Genomic DNA, 16,741 nt, shown 5'->3' on the forward strand with positions numbered 1-16,741 from the left:
GTCAAGTTTGTAACCTTTCCTGACTATGACTGCTTCATCAGCACCACTCAAGCAGTTTTGTTTTAAAGAAGGTATAAATGGCATCTCAAAATAAAGCATCATTAGTGTTAAACAAAATCCACTGTAAATGCTTAGCTTTTCAAGGTAATTTTAATAGTGAAACTGGTTCTTTGGGTTTATAAGATTTATTCTGATCAGGAAACTCTATTTTTATTTTCACAATCAGTGCAGTTATTATCAGATAGAACTGTCATGGTAGGTGCATGTTACCGATGTTTCATGTCGATACAATGTGAATGTCGTTTCACCACTATGTTTACAAAGTGGTTTGAGTTGTGCCAAGGCTGTTTTAATGTTTTAATTGCTTTAATGCTTGTTCTGGGGACCAGAATGTAGTTTGACTCTATTCTTTCTCTGTTCTAGAGCTGAAAAGACAGAAGTCTTAACTGAAGATCTGCTTCAGGTAATAATTTCTTCTCCACATTGTTGAAGGAGATATAATTCTTTTCTTGTTCTGTTTATTCCTGAACTTACAAAATTTATTTCTTAACGAATTTCACATTTTATGTATGTAGTTTTGAAAAAAGATAACTACTGGAGCCAAATACTACAACACAGTGCAAGAGTGTCAAAGTTTGGATCATTCTCTTTCACTATGAAGCTGAAATTTCATCTCAAAAACTAATTTGCACTCATTAGGCTTCAAATCCCCCTCCCACAATATCCCTTCTCAAGTCTTCACTTGGAACACTCTGATCTTAGTCTGCTATTCACTTTCTCTTGAGTTTTATCTTGATTTCTAATGGATTTCATCTTCATACTTGAAAAAAAAACAAATAACCCTATTATTCACAACGACAAATGTATGTCTTACAATAACAATTTGTGAGATCTACAGCAGACTGTCAGATGCGAGAGCCAAGTAGAGCAGCAATACTCCAGGACCATTTATTGATGACTGACTGGTGACTCTGGTTCAATTACAGTGACAGCAACAGCAAACACTCGAGTTAAATTTCTTCCTCCTCAACCCTAGGTATTTCTGTAATCGAGCAACCCAATGTGTAGTGTAGTTCTACTCAATAGGCAATAGGCAGTTCACTTGCAGCTTTACCTTATTTAACTCAAGACATATTCTGAGCATAGATGGGATCCACTAAACCTTAACTATCACTTGCCTGCATTGAAGCTGTCTGCATAGGTAAGGCGTTCCTTAAGGGGAGAGAAATAGCACTCCATACTAAATAAGTGGCATCTCCCTACCTCTAAGATTTCTTGCCATGTCAACAATTAGGTGCCAAAAAATGTTGCATGTAATCAGACAAACCATTGCAGAATTTGTTCATTGACATTCTCTTCAATCAATTTGTTATTATTGGGTATAACACAAGAACTGAACCTGAAATATTTCAGATGACATCTATGATCCAATTTCTATTATTTTCCAGTTTATTAGTTTGTATGAATTTCTCATCCTCCATCTACTAAACTGCTTTGGAGTCTCTGGAAAACCACATAGTTAAGGCATTACTAATAAAATGAAGGACATAAATGTGACGTTCAATGTCAGTTCCTACCTTAATTGGTTTTACAGAAATCTTCATTTAACCAGATTTCCTGATGTCCTACTGTTCTGAACATTTAACAGGCCGGAGTTAACAAGCTGCTATATCCCAATGTGGTAAAGCAATGTAAAGATTTGAAATGTACCTTCTAGTCTGTTTATTTACTGTACCCAGCATCAACCTGGAGTTCCCACATTCAGATAACCATTTAACATGTTTGGGAATGAATGAAGTAGACCAGTTTGTGGAATCTTAAAGGACAGTGAGATACGTCCATGGTCTCTTTAGATATTTTTGATCACCTACTATGGTACAACTCAGGAGCAGATAATACTTGAATCCAGACCTTCTAAACCAAAGGTGGGATTATTACCACAAAAACCCCTATGATCACTTTGTGCTGGTGTATCTATACATATTCAGTCAATTACATAGCTTTCTGATCACAGACCTTATGCATTAAGACACATCAAAGCAGTCAACTGAAGCCAATTAAAAATTAAGAAAATGCATTAGTTCAGTGAGCCTCACTCTACTTTGTAATTCTGGGGAATGCCCTGTTTCAATTACCAATTGATTAGAATCCGTTATGCTGCTTCGTAGCATTTGGGAAATTTTATGTCCAACCTAATTTTAAGTATGTGTGAAAACTTGAGCTTAGTATTGTCACAGCAAAACCAACAGTGTCCAATGCATTCTGAGCTTGTTTGCTGACATTATGGCAGATACTGGAACTTTAACGAGACAAAGGTACCAAGTTAACTGCACATGAAATCTAGCTGCTGTTAACTCCAAGTGGAAAGTTAGGAGGGACACTTAAATCTGATGTACCAACTTACTGTATAAATAAATATCAATTAAAACATAGCTGAAAGACAGTTAAAATTGAAGAGCTGTTCATTCAACGAAGAATAATGTCTGGAGGTGCATCAATTTTGTTGAGCTGTTTTAATTTATTTCATCATTATAATCAGAAAGGGTTAACTGTTTCTTGAGAGACTTACTGCTGGATTTGCGGCATGGTGGCACAATGGTTAGCACTGCTGCCTCACAATGTCAGAAACCTGGGTTCAATTCCCGCCTCAGGCAACTGTCTGTGTGGAGTTTGTACATTCTCCCCGTGGGTGTGCTCTGGTTTCCTCCCACAGTCCAAAAATGTGCAGGTCAGGTGAATTGGCCATGCTAATTTGCCCATAGTGTTAGGTGTAGGGGAATGAGTCTGGGTGAGTTGCTCTTTGAAGGGTCGGTGTGGACTTGTTGGGCTGAAGGGCCTGTTTCCACGCTGTAAGTAATCTAATCACATTACAGCCACAAGTAATGACCTTCACTCTTAACTACAGGGAATCTGTTTGGATCTATTGTTACAAAATACTGCCAACTTTAAACTGTAAAACCCTCCAATAATAACATTTTTTCAATCTAATGTTCTTTGGATTTATGATCAACCACATCAAAGATTAAATCTTATTTACCTTTTAAGAATATGCCATGATTTTACTTTGAAGAATAGTATATCAATGTTACTTTAAAGTATATTTACAGCAACCCCAATATAATAATATTGTTGCACCAAACAGGTAGAGAAACGACTGGAGCTGGTAAAACAAGTCTCCCACAGCACCCACAAAAAACTAACAGCATGTCTACAGGGACAACAAGGTGTGGACGCCGACAAACGATCCGTACGTTTTCTTCAATTACTGTTCACTGATATAGTCAGTCTGAAGCATCATTCGAGAAATCGAGTGGAAATGTATCAAAGAGGCATTGGTTTCATGTGTATTGACTTTAGCAAAACTTCTTTCATTTATTTCGACATCTGAAATGGAGTGTCTGAAATACTGCATGCTGTCACATCATTTGTGCAAGTTTCCAATTCCCAAAGGAAAAAAGATTCTGGGTGAAGTCTGTCCCCTTTTGAGAAATGAAATCAGGAATTGCTGGTCTTGCAGCATCTGTGGAGAGACAAACAGAGTTCACGTTTATAGTCCCAGGATTCTTCAGTATTTTAAGAGTTGTGTTGGTGTAACCCAGTTGGGATAGCTTTTGGGAACAGTGGATGAGCAGTCCATGTAAACCTCCACTGATTTTCTTTTCTATGGAAGGCAACAGGAGGGAAAATTGGGAATGTTGTGTAACAAACACATGCCTGATGATTGTTTTCCATTGGGGTCAATGTGGGTAGAGTGGGGATGGTGCTGGGAAAGGGGAAGTGGTGGACTGGGGGATGGCAAGGTGGCTCAGTGGTTAGCACTGCTGCCACACAGCACTATGGATGTGGGTTCAATTCAACCCTCTGTGTGGAGTTTACACATGCTCCCCATGTCTGTGGGTTTCCTCTGGGTGTTCTGGTTTCCTCCCACAGTCCAAAATATGCAGGTTAGCTGGATTGGCTGTGCTAACTTGCCCATAGTGTCCAGGGATGTGCAGGCTAGGTGGATTAGCTATGAGAAATCTCGGGTTACAGGGATTGGATGGGATGCTCTTCAGCGGGTCGGAGTGGACTTTATGGGCGGAATGGCCTGCTTTGACACAGTAGGGGTTCTTTGATTCTACTTATTGATCATATGAGTAGGGGTTTATGATGACTCCCTCTATCTTCTTGCCTGTTCTCGCTCATCCATTTCTCTCTCTGTCTCTCTTCTTCCCCCTTCTTTCTCTTTTCTCCCTCTTTCTCTCCCATCTCCTTTCTCTCTCTTTCACCCATACTCCTTCGTGGTGGTGGCAATTTTCCAGACATTTCCACCCTCAGTTCCTGATCACTCAACTAGTCCCTAACTTGGTCCTAATCTCTGTACGCAATCGCCATTTTTAAATTTCGACATCGGAAAAAGATGGTGGGGAAATTACAAAGCCTTGGAGATATTCAAACTTTAAAGGTGCCTTCCATTTTTATAAAGGAATTTTCTTGCTGATTAGTGAGCCAGATACATATCTTTGCAGTCCACACTGTGCTCTGTAAGCTGTATATTAGACAGCCTTGCTTTATGTAAAGTCACCATCATCCCAGAGGACTATAGGGCCCTCACATTGAGAGAGATGACTGGTGGTGGGTTTAACTTGAAGGTCACTACACTACCATCAAAATTGAAAATTAACCATTGAGTTTTGATTGAACAATGAGAAAATGTTTAAGACATCTTCAAAGATGTTTTGAAGAAGGATATCTCTTGAAACAATGAGTTGCTGTGTTCTCTACATTTACATTGGACTGTTGGTAACCTTTTCAGTATCCATTTTCTAGCAATATTTTTCATTGTCATTTAAAGTCAATATTTGACTTTAAATATTTATTGCAAATACTGTTTGCAATAAATGATCATATTTAATAAGCAATTTGTAGCCCATTCATTCAGGACAAGATATTTTTATTGTATGTATTTATAGTAAGATTATAAGTATCTGTTTGAAGAATATGTTCAGCATTTCAGTACAATAGCAAGCTAGTGAACATTTTTTTCCTCTAATAGAACCACCAGTGTTACACTGAACCTGTTTCATCTGTTGTTTCAGCTGGAAAACTGGTAGAATTATATCCTTTCCATGTGAAATCTCCGTATGAGAAAAGCATGGGGAATCAGTCAGCTTGTTGAACATGTTGCTTGGGTGTTTAATAGATGTCATGTCTAAGATCTCACTGTAAATGATGTTGGTCTTCTCCACAGAAAAAGCTACCGTTAACAACGTTAGCCCAGTGTTTAGTGGAAGGCTCTGCCATCCTGGGTGAAGATACTTTGCTCGGGTAAGGCTATACAGTTCTTTCTTTGGTGTGATAGCTTCTATATAATGCATCACAGGTTTCATGTGCTTAATCCTATTGCATGCATCAGTTAATAAGAATGAACATACAAAAAGGAGAAGTTGACCATTCACCCCTCAAGCCCACTCAGTCATTCAATAAGAGCACATCTTGTTTCTCTGTGTTTGAATTTCATGTTCCCATCTACCCTGGGTAACCTTGATTCACTTGCCTAAAAAGAATCTGTCTGTCTCTACTTTGAAAATATTCACAAACCCCATCTTCATCACCTTCTGAGGTAGAGATTTCTGAAGTTGCACAACCCTTTCAGAGAAATAAATTCTCCTCATCTCGGTTCTAGAAGACTGACCCCAACCTTTGAAACAGTGACCCCTAGTTAAGAATAAAGAACAATATTGTACAAGAGCAAGCCCTTCGGCCCACCAAGCCTGTGCTGACACATGACACCTTTCTAAAATAAAAACCTTTTGCCTCTATGCAGTCTGTATCCCTCTATTCCTTGCCTGTTTATGTATTAATCAACTCACCTTTTAAACGTTGCTATTATGTCTGTTTCTAGCATCTCCTCTGGAGCGCGTTCCACCCACTTACCACCCTCTGCATAAAGAAAATGTCTCTGACATCTACTTTAAACTTTCCACCTTTTACCTTAGAATTATGTCCCCATGTAATTGTCATCTCTACCCTGGAAAAAAGATTGCAATCATCCATTCTGTCCATGCCTCTCCTAATTGTGTAAACACCTATCAGACCACTCCTCAGCTCCACTGTTCAAGTGAATTAAAACTGAGTTCATCGCATCCCTCCTCATAGCTAATCCCTTCCAAACCATCCTGGATATTCTTTTCTGTACCTTCTCCAAAGCCTCCACATCCTTCTGATAGTGTGATGACCAGAATTATATGCAATATTCCAAATTTGGCTGAACTAAAGTTCTATATAGCTGCAACATGACTTTCCAATTTTTATACTATCTCCCCCAACAATGAAGGCAAGCAAACATATACCTTTTTGATCACCTTATCCATTTGTGTTGGCAATTTCAGGGAACTGTGCACCTGCACATCTAAATCCCTCTGTATTTTAATGCAGCTAAGGGTTCTGCTATTTACTGTACACTTACACTGCATAAGGCCTTCCAAAATGCAGTACCTTGCATTTGTCCAGAGTAAATTCCATCTGCCATTTCTCCACCCAAGTCTCCAGCATATCAATGTCCTGCTGTATCTCTGGCAATCCTCCTCACTGTCCACAGCTCCCCAAGTCTTTGTGTCATCCATAGGCTTACTAATCAGGCCATCTACATTCTCATCAAAATCATTTTAATATATTACAAACAGCACTGAACCCTGTGGAATACCACTGGCCCCAGGTCTCCAGTCAGAAATACACCCTTCCACTGCCAATCTCTGTCTTCTGAAGCCAAGCCAGTCCTGTGTGAATCTGACCAGCTCACCACAGATTCCATGTGACTTCACCTTCAGCCTGCCATGGCAGAACTTATCAAAGCTGAAAATGTGTTGCTGGGAAAGCGCAGCGGGTCAGGCAGCATCCAGGGAACAGGAGAATCGACGTTTCGGGCATAAGCCCTTCTTCAGGAATGCCCGAAACGTCGATTCTCCTGTTCCCTGGATGCTGCCTGACCCGCTGCGCTTTTCCAGCAACACATTTTCAGCTCTGATCTCCAGCATCTGCAGACCTCACCTTCTCCTCAGAACTTATCAAAGGCCATTCTAAAATCCATATAGACATCATCGACCACTCTGCCCTCATCAATCAGCTTTGTCGCTTCCTCAAAAAAACTTTATTAACTTTATTGGACATGACCTTCCTGGCACAAAGTTGAAACTTTATTGCTGGAACAGCACAGCAGGTCAGGCAGCATCCAGGGAACAGGAGATTCGACGTTTCGGGCACAGGCCCTTCTTCAGGAATGAGCAGAGAGTGTTCAGCAGGAGAAGATAAAAGGTAGGGAGGAGGGACTTGGAGGAGGGGAGTTGGAAATGTGATAGGTGGAAAGAGGTCAAGGTGAGGGTGATAGGTCGGAGTAGGATGGAGGCGGAGAGGTCAAGAAGAAGACTGCAGGTCAGGAAGGCGGTGCCGGGCTGGAAGGATCCGGCTGAGACAAGGTGGGGGGAGGGGGAATGAAGAAACTGGTGAAGTCCAAGTTCATCCCCTGCGGTTGGAGGGTTCCCAGTCGGAAGATAAGACGCTCCTCCTCCGACCGTCGGGTTGTTGTGGTTTGGCGGTGGATGAGTCCAATGACCTGCATATCCTCGGTGGAGTGGGAGGGGAGTTGAAATGCTGTGCCACAGGTTGGTTGGGTTGGTTCGTCCGGGTGGCCCAGAGGTGCTCTCTGAATCGCTCCGCAAGTAGGCGGCCTGTCTCCCCAATATAGAGGAGGCCACACCGGCTGCAGCGGATGCAGTAGATGATGTGGGTGGAGGTGCAGGTGAATCTGCCGCAGATTCACCTGCACCTCCACCCACATCATCTACTGCATCCGCTGCAGCCGGTGTGGCCTCCTCTATATTGGGGAGACAGGCCGCCTACTTGCGGAGCGATTCAGAGAGCACCTCTGGGCCACCCGGACGAACCAACCCAACCAACCTGTGGCACAGCATTTCAACTCCCCCTCCCACTCCACCGAGGATATGCAGGTCATTGGACTCATCCACCGCCAAACCACAACAACCCGACGGTCGGAGGAGGAGCGTCTTATCTTCCGACTGGGAACCCTCCAACCGCAGGGGATGAACTTGGACTTCACCAGTTTCTTCATTCCCCCTCCCCCCACCTTGTCTCAGCCGGATCCTTCCAGCCCGGCACCGCCTTCCTGACCTGCAGTCTTCTTCTTGACCTCTCCGCCTCCATCCTACTCCGACCTATCACCCTCACCTTGACCTCTTTCCACCTATCACATTTCCAACTCCCCTCCTCCAAGTCCCTCCTCCCTACCTTTTATCTTCTCCTGCTGAACACTCTCTGCTCATTCCTGAAGAAGGGCCTGTGCCCGAAACGTCGAATCTCCTGTTCCCTGGATGCTGCCTGACCTGCTGTGCTGTTCCAGCAATAAAGTTTCAACTTTGATCTCCAGCATCTGCAGACCTCACTTTCTCCTTCCTGGCACAAAGCCATGCTGCCTGTCACTAATAGGTCCATATTTTACAAAATGTGAGTAAATCCTGTTCCTAAGCATCTTCTCCAATAATTTCCGTATCACTGACATAAGGCACTCCTGCCTATAATTTCTCAGATTATCCCTGGTGCGCTTCTTAAACAGAGTAACAACCTTGCATCATCTCCAGACCTCTGGGACCTCGGCTGTGAATAAAGAGGACACAATGATTTTGTACAAGGCCCCAGAAATTTCCTCCATTGCCTCCCTCAACATTCTGAGCTAGATCCCGTCAGGCCCTGACTAAATTAATGCTTTTCAGAACACTCAATATCTTTTTTGTTTTGACAGAAGCATCATCATCACAGACTTCAACCATAAATATATTCCTATGTCCTTGAATGGACCTACCCTTTCCATTGCTACCCTCTTGCTCCTTATATACCTATAAAAAGCCTTGGGATTTTCCTTAATCTGTTTGTCAAGGTAATTTCAGAGCCTCTTTAGCCCTCCCAACTTCTTGTTTAAAGTTCTGTCCTGCTTTCTTTATATTCCTCCTTATTTATGCTTCCTATTTCTTGCTAAGTTCCCAATTTCTCTTGACATCCAAAGTTTCTGAATCCTGCCATCCTTATCCTTCATTCTCACAGGAACATGCTTTAACCAACCAACTGGCTTTTAAAAGATTCCCATATGATAGATGTAGATTTACCCTCAAAAATCTGCCCCTGATCTACATTCCCCAGTTCCTGCCTAATGTTGTCACAGATCTCATTTCTGACATCCTGCTTTGGGTCCCACCCCCCTGCCTTACTAATCTAAACTCCCCCAAGTGGCACTAGCAAACGTCCCTGCCAGGATATTGGTGCTCTTCCAGCTTAAGCGCAACCCACCTTGTATAGGTCCCACCTGCGCTGATTCCAATATCCATCTCCCTGAAGCCCTCTCTCCTACACCAACTCTTTAGCCAGATATTTAACTGTACTATCTTCCTATTTCTAGCCTTACTGCCTTGTGGCAGAGGGAGTAATCCCAAGATTACAATCCTAGACGTACTGCTTTTCAACTTCCTACCTAACTCACTGAACTTCCTTGACAGGACTTTGTTTCTCTTTCTGCCTATGTTTTTAGTACCAATATGGACCACCACCTCTGGCTCCTCGCCTTCTCTTTTGAAAATGTCCTATGCCCTTGCCCGCTCATAAACATCCTTGACCCTGGCACCAGAGAGGCAACACACCATCCTCCAGTCCACATTATTCAGTGGTTTGGTGTTGATTTTGATAGTTGGGACAGTGTTGCGTGGGTTAGGAATGGGAAACCTTTGTCTTCCGGATGTTTAGCCTAAGGCCTATTGTCTCATGGGCCTCTGTGAAGGTTCGGAGTTATGGTTTGGAGCTCAGTCTCTGATTGTGCACACAGGCAAGCATTGGCTGCGCAATGCAGGTCGAAGACAGAAGTTGGAATGGTCTTGGATCTGGTTCTGGAGGCAACGTAGGTCATACAGCGCAACCTTCATTCTGTAGAGAAGCTTCAGAGAACTTTTTGGAGTGGAGTATGGTAGTGAGTTAGATGGAGAAGTGCATGGGTGCAGTGATGCAGCCTTGCTTGACCCCAATTTGCAGTTGTAATGAATCAGTAGTGGATCATTGGTGAGATCCATAGCTTGCACTGGATCATGTAGCAGGCAGAGGATACTGATGAATATCTGTGTGCAGTCAAATTTGAGGAGGGTCCACCATAATCTATCCTGGTTGATAGATTCAGAGCCCTCTGTGAGGTCAAATAAGGCCATGTGATCTGAGAGTTGCTGCTGTCTGCATTTTTCCTGGACTTGTCTTACTTTGACGATTATGCCAAGATAATGCTTACATTAGCATACACGAATAATTAACTGCAACTAACTGGAATTAAGAAATGAAAAGAGAAGTTGCTGGGGAAACTCAGAAGATCTGGCAGCATCTGAGGAGAAAAAGCAAAATCAATGTTTAGGATCCACTGACCCTTCTTCAGAATTGGAAAGTCTGGGAGAGGACTTTGTGACTGCATGTGAGGCGGACATGGAGATCAAGAATTTAGCTTTGGAGGAGTCTCAACCAGTGCCTTTATCCAATTGGTATGGGGTTAGAGTCATAGAGATGAACAGCATGGAACCAGACCCTTGGGTCCAATCTGTCCATGCCAACCAGATATCCCAACCTAATCTAGTCCTACCTGCTAGCAGCCGGCCCAAATCCCTCCAAACGCTTCCTATTCATATATCCATCCAAATGCCTCTTAAATGTTACAATTGTACCAGCCTCTACCACATCCTTTGGCAGCTCATTCCATACACGTACCACCCTCTACGTGAAAATGTTGCCCGTTAGGTGTCTTATATATCTTTCCCCTCTCACCCTAAACCTATGCCCTCTAGTTCTGGACTCCCCGACCCCAGGGAAAAGACTTTGTCTATTTATCATATCCATGCCCCTCATAATTTTGTAACCTCTATAAGGTCACCCCTCAGCCTCCGATGCTCCAGGGAAAGCAGCCTCAGCCTGTTCAGCCTCTCCCTATAGCTCAAATCCTCCAATCCTGGCAACATCCTTGTAAATCTTTTCTGAACCCTTTCAAGTTTCACAACATCTTTCCGATAGGAAGGAGACTAGAATTGCACGCAATATTCCAACAGTGGCCTAACCAATGTCCTGTACAGCCGCTACATGACCTCCTAACTCCTGTACTCAATACTCTGACCAATAAAGGAAAGCATACCAAATGCCTTCTTCACTATCCTGTTCTACCTGCAACTCCATTTTCAAGGAGCTATGAACCTGCACTCCAAGGTCTCTTTGTTCAGCAACACTCCCTAGGACCTTACCATTAAGTGTATAAGTCATGCTAAGATTTGCTTTCCCAAAATGCAGCACCTCGCATTTATCTGAATTAAACTCCATCTGCCATTTCTCAGCCCATTGGCCCATCTGGTCCAGATCCTGTTGTAATCTGAGGTAACCCTCTTCGCTGTCCACTACATCTTCAATTTTGGTGTCATCTGCAAACTTATTCACTGTACCTCTTATGCTCGCATCCAAATCATTTATGTAAATGACAAAAAGTAGAGGGTCCAGCACCAATCCTTGTGGCACTCCACTGGTCACAGGCCTCCAGTCTGAAAAACAACCCTCCGTCACCACCCTCTGTCTTCTACCTTTGAGCCAGTTTTGTATCCAAATGGCTAGTTCTCCCTGTATTCCATGAGATCTAACCTTGCTAATCAATCTCCCATGGGGAACCTTGTCAAACGCCTTACTAAAGTCCATATAGATCACATCTACTGCTCTGCCCTCATCAATCTTCTTTGTTACTTCTTCAAAAAACTCAATCAAGTTTGTGAGACATGATTTCCCAAGCACAAAGCCATGTTGACTATCCATAATCATTCCTTGCCTTTCCAAATACATGTACATCCTGTTCCTCAGGATTCCCTCCAACAACTTGCCCACCACTAACATCCGGCTCACCGGTCTATAGTTCCCTGGCTTGTCTTTACCACCGTTTTTAAACAGTGGCACCACGTTTACCAACCTCCAGTCTTCCGGCACCTCACCTGTGACTATCGATGATACAAATATCTCAGCAAGAGGCCCAGCAATCACTTCTCTAGCTTACCACAGACTTCTCGGGTACACCTGATCAGGTCCTGGGGATTTATACACCTTTAACCGTTTCAAGACATCCAGCACTTCCTCCTCTGTAATCTGGACATTTTGCAAGATGTCATCATCTATTTCCCTACAGTCTATATTTTCCATATCCTTTTCCCCAGTAAGTACTGTTGCAAAATATTCATTTAGTATCTCCCCCATTTTCTGTGGCTCCATACAAAGGCTGCCTTGCTGATCTTTGAGGGGAGAAAGTGAGGTCTGCAGATGCTGGAGATCAGAGCTGAAAATGTGTTGCTGGAAAAGCGCAGCAGGTCAGGCAGCATCCAGGGAACAGGAGAATCGACGTTTCGGGCATAAGCCCTTCTTCAGGAATGAGGAAAGTTTGTCCAGCAGGTTAAGATAAAAGGTAGAGAGGAGAGACTTGGTGGAGGGGCGTCGGAAATGTGATAGGTGGAAAGAGATCAAGGTGAGGGTGATAGGTCAGACTGGGGTGGGGGCGGAGAGGTCAGGAAGAAGATTGCAGGTTAGGAAGGGGGTGCTGAATTCGATGGATTTGACTGAGACAAGGTGGGAGGAGGGGAAATGAGGAAACTGGTGAAATCCGAGTTCATCCCTTGTGGTTGGAGGTTTCCTAGGCGGAAGATGAGGCGCTCTTCCTCCAACCGTCGTGTTGTTGTGGTCTGGCGATGGAGGAGTCCAAAGACCTGCATATCCTTGGTGGAGTGGGAGGTGGAGTTGAAGTGTTGAGCCACAGGGTGGTTGGGTTGGTTGGTCCGGGTGTCCCAGAGGTGTTCTCTGAAACGCTCCGCAAGTAGGCGGCCTGTCTCCCCAATATAGAGGCGGCCACATCGGGTGCAGAGGTTGCAATAGATGATGTGTGTGGAGGTGCAGGTGAATCTGTGGTGGATATGAAAGTTTCCTTTGGGGCTTGGAGGGAGGTGAGAGGGGAGGTGTGGGCGCAAGTCTTGCACCTCCTGCGGTTGCAGTGGAAGGTGCCGGGAGTGGAAGTTGGGTTGGTGGGGGATATGGGTCTGACAAGGGAGTCACGGAGGGAGTGGTCTTTACGGAATGCTGATAGGGGAGGGGAGGGAAATATATCCTTGGTGGTGGGATCCGTTTGGAGGTGGCGGAAATGACGGCGGATGATGCGCTGTACATGGAGATTGGTGGGGTGGTAGGTGAGGACCAGTGGGGTTCTGTCCTGGTGGCGGTTGGAGGTGCGTGGCTCAAGGGCGGAGGAGCAGGAAGTGGAAGAGATGCGGTGGAGGGCATCGTCGACCACGTCGGGGGGGAAATTGCGGTCCTTGAAGAAAGAGGCCATCTGGGTTGTACGTTTTTGGAACTGGTCCTCCTGGGAGCAGATGCGGTGGAGTCGAAGGAATTGGGAGAATGGGATGGCGTTTTTACAGGGGGCAGGATGGGAGGAGGTGTAGTCCTGGTAGCTGTGGGAGTCGGTCGGTTTGTAGTAGATGTCCGTGTTGATTCGGTCGCCTGAGATAGAAATAGAAAGGTCAAGGAAGGGTCGAGAAAGGTCGACAACCGCCTCCACGATTGCCATGAAGACAATCGCCGACAGATTCGCGACCTCCGCGGCTATGGGGAATAACTCTGTCTCTGTGGTCGCAGCAGCCACTTCCGCCCCCAGTGATGTCACTAACCTACACGCCCACAATGCCGCATGTGACTCCGCCCCCACACCGATCTCCACGCCGAACCCCGCCCCCCCACCAAGTTCCGTCACCACGCCGAACCCCGCCCCCACGACGATCTCCGTCACCACGTCTAACCCCACCCCTTCGCCTATCGCCATCACCACGCCCAACCCCGCCCCCACGCCAATCTCCGTCCCTGCCCCCAGTCCTAACCCCACCCCCACACCCAGCTCCAGCCCCACACCAGGTCCTAGCTCCCAGCCCTGCCGAGTTTTCACCATACCTCCAGACCTACCCCACTCTGAGGATGAAAGATCAGTCCTCAGCAGAGGCCTCACCTTCATTCCCCTACGCTCTCGGATTAATGAGTTCAACACGCGGCGTGACATCGAACAATTCTTCCGCCACCTTCGCCTCCGCGCCTACTTCTTTAACCAAGACTCTCGCCCACCCTCTGACGACCCCTTCTCACGCCTCCAACACACCCCATCCACCTGGACACCCCGTGCTCGCCTCCTACCTGCCCTCGACCTCTTCATAGCCAACTGCCGCCGCGATATTAACCACCACCTGAACTTCCCCACCCCTCTCACCCACTCCAACCTCTCATTCTCGGAACGCGCAGCCCTCCACTCCCTCCGTTGCAACCCCAACCTCACTATCAAACCAGCAGACAAGGGAGGCGCGGTAGTAGTTTGGCGCACCGACCTCTACACTGCTGAGGCCAAACGCCAGCTCGCAGATACCTCCTCCTACTGCCCCCTTGACCATGACCCCACCCCCCACCACCAAACCATCATCACCCAGACCATCCATAACCTCATCACCTCAGGGGATCTCCCATCCACCGCCTCCAACCTCATAGTCCCACAACCCCGCACCGCCCACTTCTACCTCCTGCCCAAAATCCACAAACCTGACTGCCCCAGCCGACCCATTGTCTCCGCCTGCTCCTGCCCCACCGAACTCATCTCCGCATACCTTGACACCGTCCTGTCCCCCTTAGTCCAAGAACTCCCCACCTACGTTCGGGACACCACCCATGCCCTCCACCTGCTCCATGGTTTTCGCTTCCCCGGTCCCCAACGCCTTATTTTCACCATGGACATCCAGTCCCTGGACACCTCCATCCCCCATCACGAAGGACTCAAAGCCCTCCGCTTCTTCCTTTCCCGCCGTACCGACCAGTACCCTTCCACTGACACCCTCCTTCGACTGACTGAACTGGTCCTCACCCTGAACAACTTCTCTTTCCCCACTTCCTCCAAACGAAAGGAGTAGCCATGGGCACCCGCATGGACCCTAGCTATGCCTACCTCTTCGTAAGATATGTGGAACAGTCCATTTTCCACAACTACACTGGCCCCACCCCCCACCTTTTCCTCCGCTACATCGATGACTGTATCGGCGCTGCCTCGTGCTCCCACAAGGAGGTTGAACAGTTGATCCACTTCACCAACACCTTCCACCCCGACCTCAAATTCACCTGGACAGTCTCAGATTCCTCCCTCCCCTTCCTCGACCTTTCTATTTCTATTTCAGGTGACCGAATCAACACGGACATCTACTACTAACCGACCGACTCCCACAGCTACCTGGACTACACTTCCTCCCATCCTGCCCCCTGTAAAAACACCATCCCATTCTCCCAATTCCTTCGACTCCGCCGCATCTGCTCCCAGGAGGACCAGTTCCAAAAACATACAACCCAGATGGCCTCTTTCTTCAAGGACCGCAATTTCCCCCCCGATGTGGTCGACGATGCCCTCCACCGCATCTCTTCCACTTCCCGCTCCTCCGCCCTTGAGCCACGCACCTCCAACCGCCACCAGGACAGAACCCCACTGGTCCTCACCTACCACCCCACCAATCTCCATGTACAGCGCATCATCCGCCGTCATTTCCGCCACCTCCAAACGGATCCCACCACCAAGGATATATTTCCCTCCCCTCCCCTATCAGCATTCCGTAAAGACCACTCCCTCCGTGACTCCCTCGTCAGATCCACACCCCCCACCAACTCAACCTCCACTCCCGGCACCTTCCTCTGCAACCGCAGGAGGTGCAAGACTTGCACCCACACCTACCCCCTCACCTCCCTCCAAGGCCCCATAGGAAACTTCCATATCCGCCACAGATTCACCTGCACCTCCACATACATCATCTATTGCATCCTCTGCACCCGATGTGGCCGCCTCTATATTGGGGAGACAGGCCGCCTACTTGCGGAGCGTTTCAGAGAACACCTCTGGGACACCCGGACCAACCAACCCAACCACCCTGTGGCTCAACACTTCAACTCCACCTCCCACTCCACCAAGGATATGCAGGTCTTTGGACTCCTTCATCGCCAGACCACAACAACACGACGGTTGGAGGAAGAGCACCTCATCTTCCGCCTAGGAACCCTCCAACCACAAGGGATGAACTCGGATTTCACCAGTTTCCTCATTTCGCCTCCTCCCACCTTGTCTCAGTCAAATCCATCGAATTCAGCACCCCCTTCCTAACCTGCAATCTTCTTCCTGTCCTCTCCGCCCCCACCCTAGTCTGACCTATCACCCTCACCTTGATCTCTTTCCACCTATCACATTTCCGACGCCCCTCCCCCAAGTCTCTCCTCCCTACCTTTTATCTTAGCCTGCTGGACAAACTTTCCTCATTCCTGAAGAAGGGCTTATGCCCGAAACGTCGATTCTCCTGTTCCCTGGATGCTGCCTGACCTGCTGCGCTTTTCCAGCAACACATTTTCAGCTCTGATCTTTGAGGGGCCCTATTCTCTCCCTAGTTACCCTTTTGTCCTTAATATATTTGTAAAAACCCTTTGGATTCTCTTTAATTCTATTTGCCAAAGCTATCTCATATCCCCTTTTTGCCCTCCTGATTTCCCTCTTGAGTATACTACTACTTCCTTTATACTCTTCTAAGCATTCACTCGATTTATCCTGTCTATACCTGACATATGCTTCCTCCTTTTTCGTAACCAAACTGTCAAT

At 46.3% G+C, this 16,741-nt stretch overlaps 1 protein-coding gene across 9 annotated transcripts in view; it reads left to right on the top strand.

Moving 5' to 3' along the window:
• arhgap44a (Rho GTPase activating protein 44a) overlaps positions 1-16,741 on the top strand; it is a 314,883-nt gene that overhangs the window by 192,494 nt on the left and 105,648 nt on the right. For all 9 annotated transcript variants that reach the window (XM_088000491.1, XM_088000494.1, XM_088000490.1 and 6 more), the window contains exons 2-4: positions 424-463; positions 3,143-3,247; positions 5,231-5,307. In XM_088000491.1, coding sequence (XP_087856617.1) covers positions 424-463; positions 3,143-3,247; positions 5,231-5,307 — 222 coding nt within the window. The remainder of the gene's footprint in view (positions 1-423; positions 464-3,142; positions 3,248-5,230; positions 5,308-16,741) is intronic.

This window comes from Chiloscyllium plagiosum, unplaced genomic scaffold (assembly GCF_037043375.1).
Source record: "Chiloscyllium plagiosum isolate Xiang-an unplaced genomic scaffold, Cpla_swu_hap1 HiC_scaffold_25, whole genome shotgun sequence".
Lineage (NCBI taxonomy): Eukaryota > Metazoa > Chordata > Chondrichthyes > Orectolobiformes > Hemiscylliidae > Chiloscyllium > Chiloscyllium plagiosum.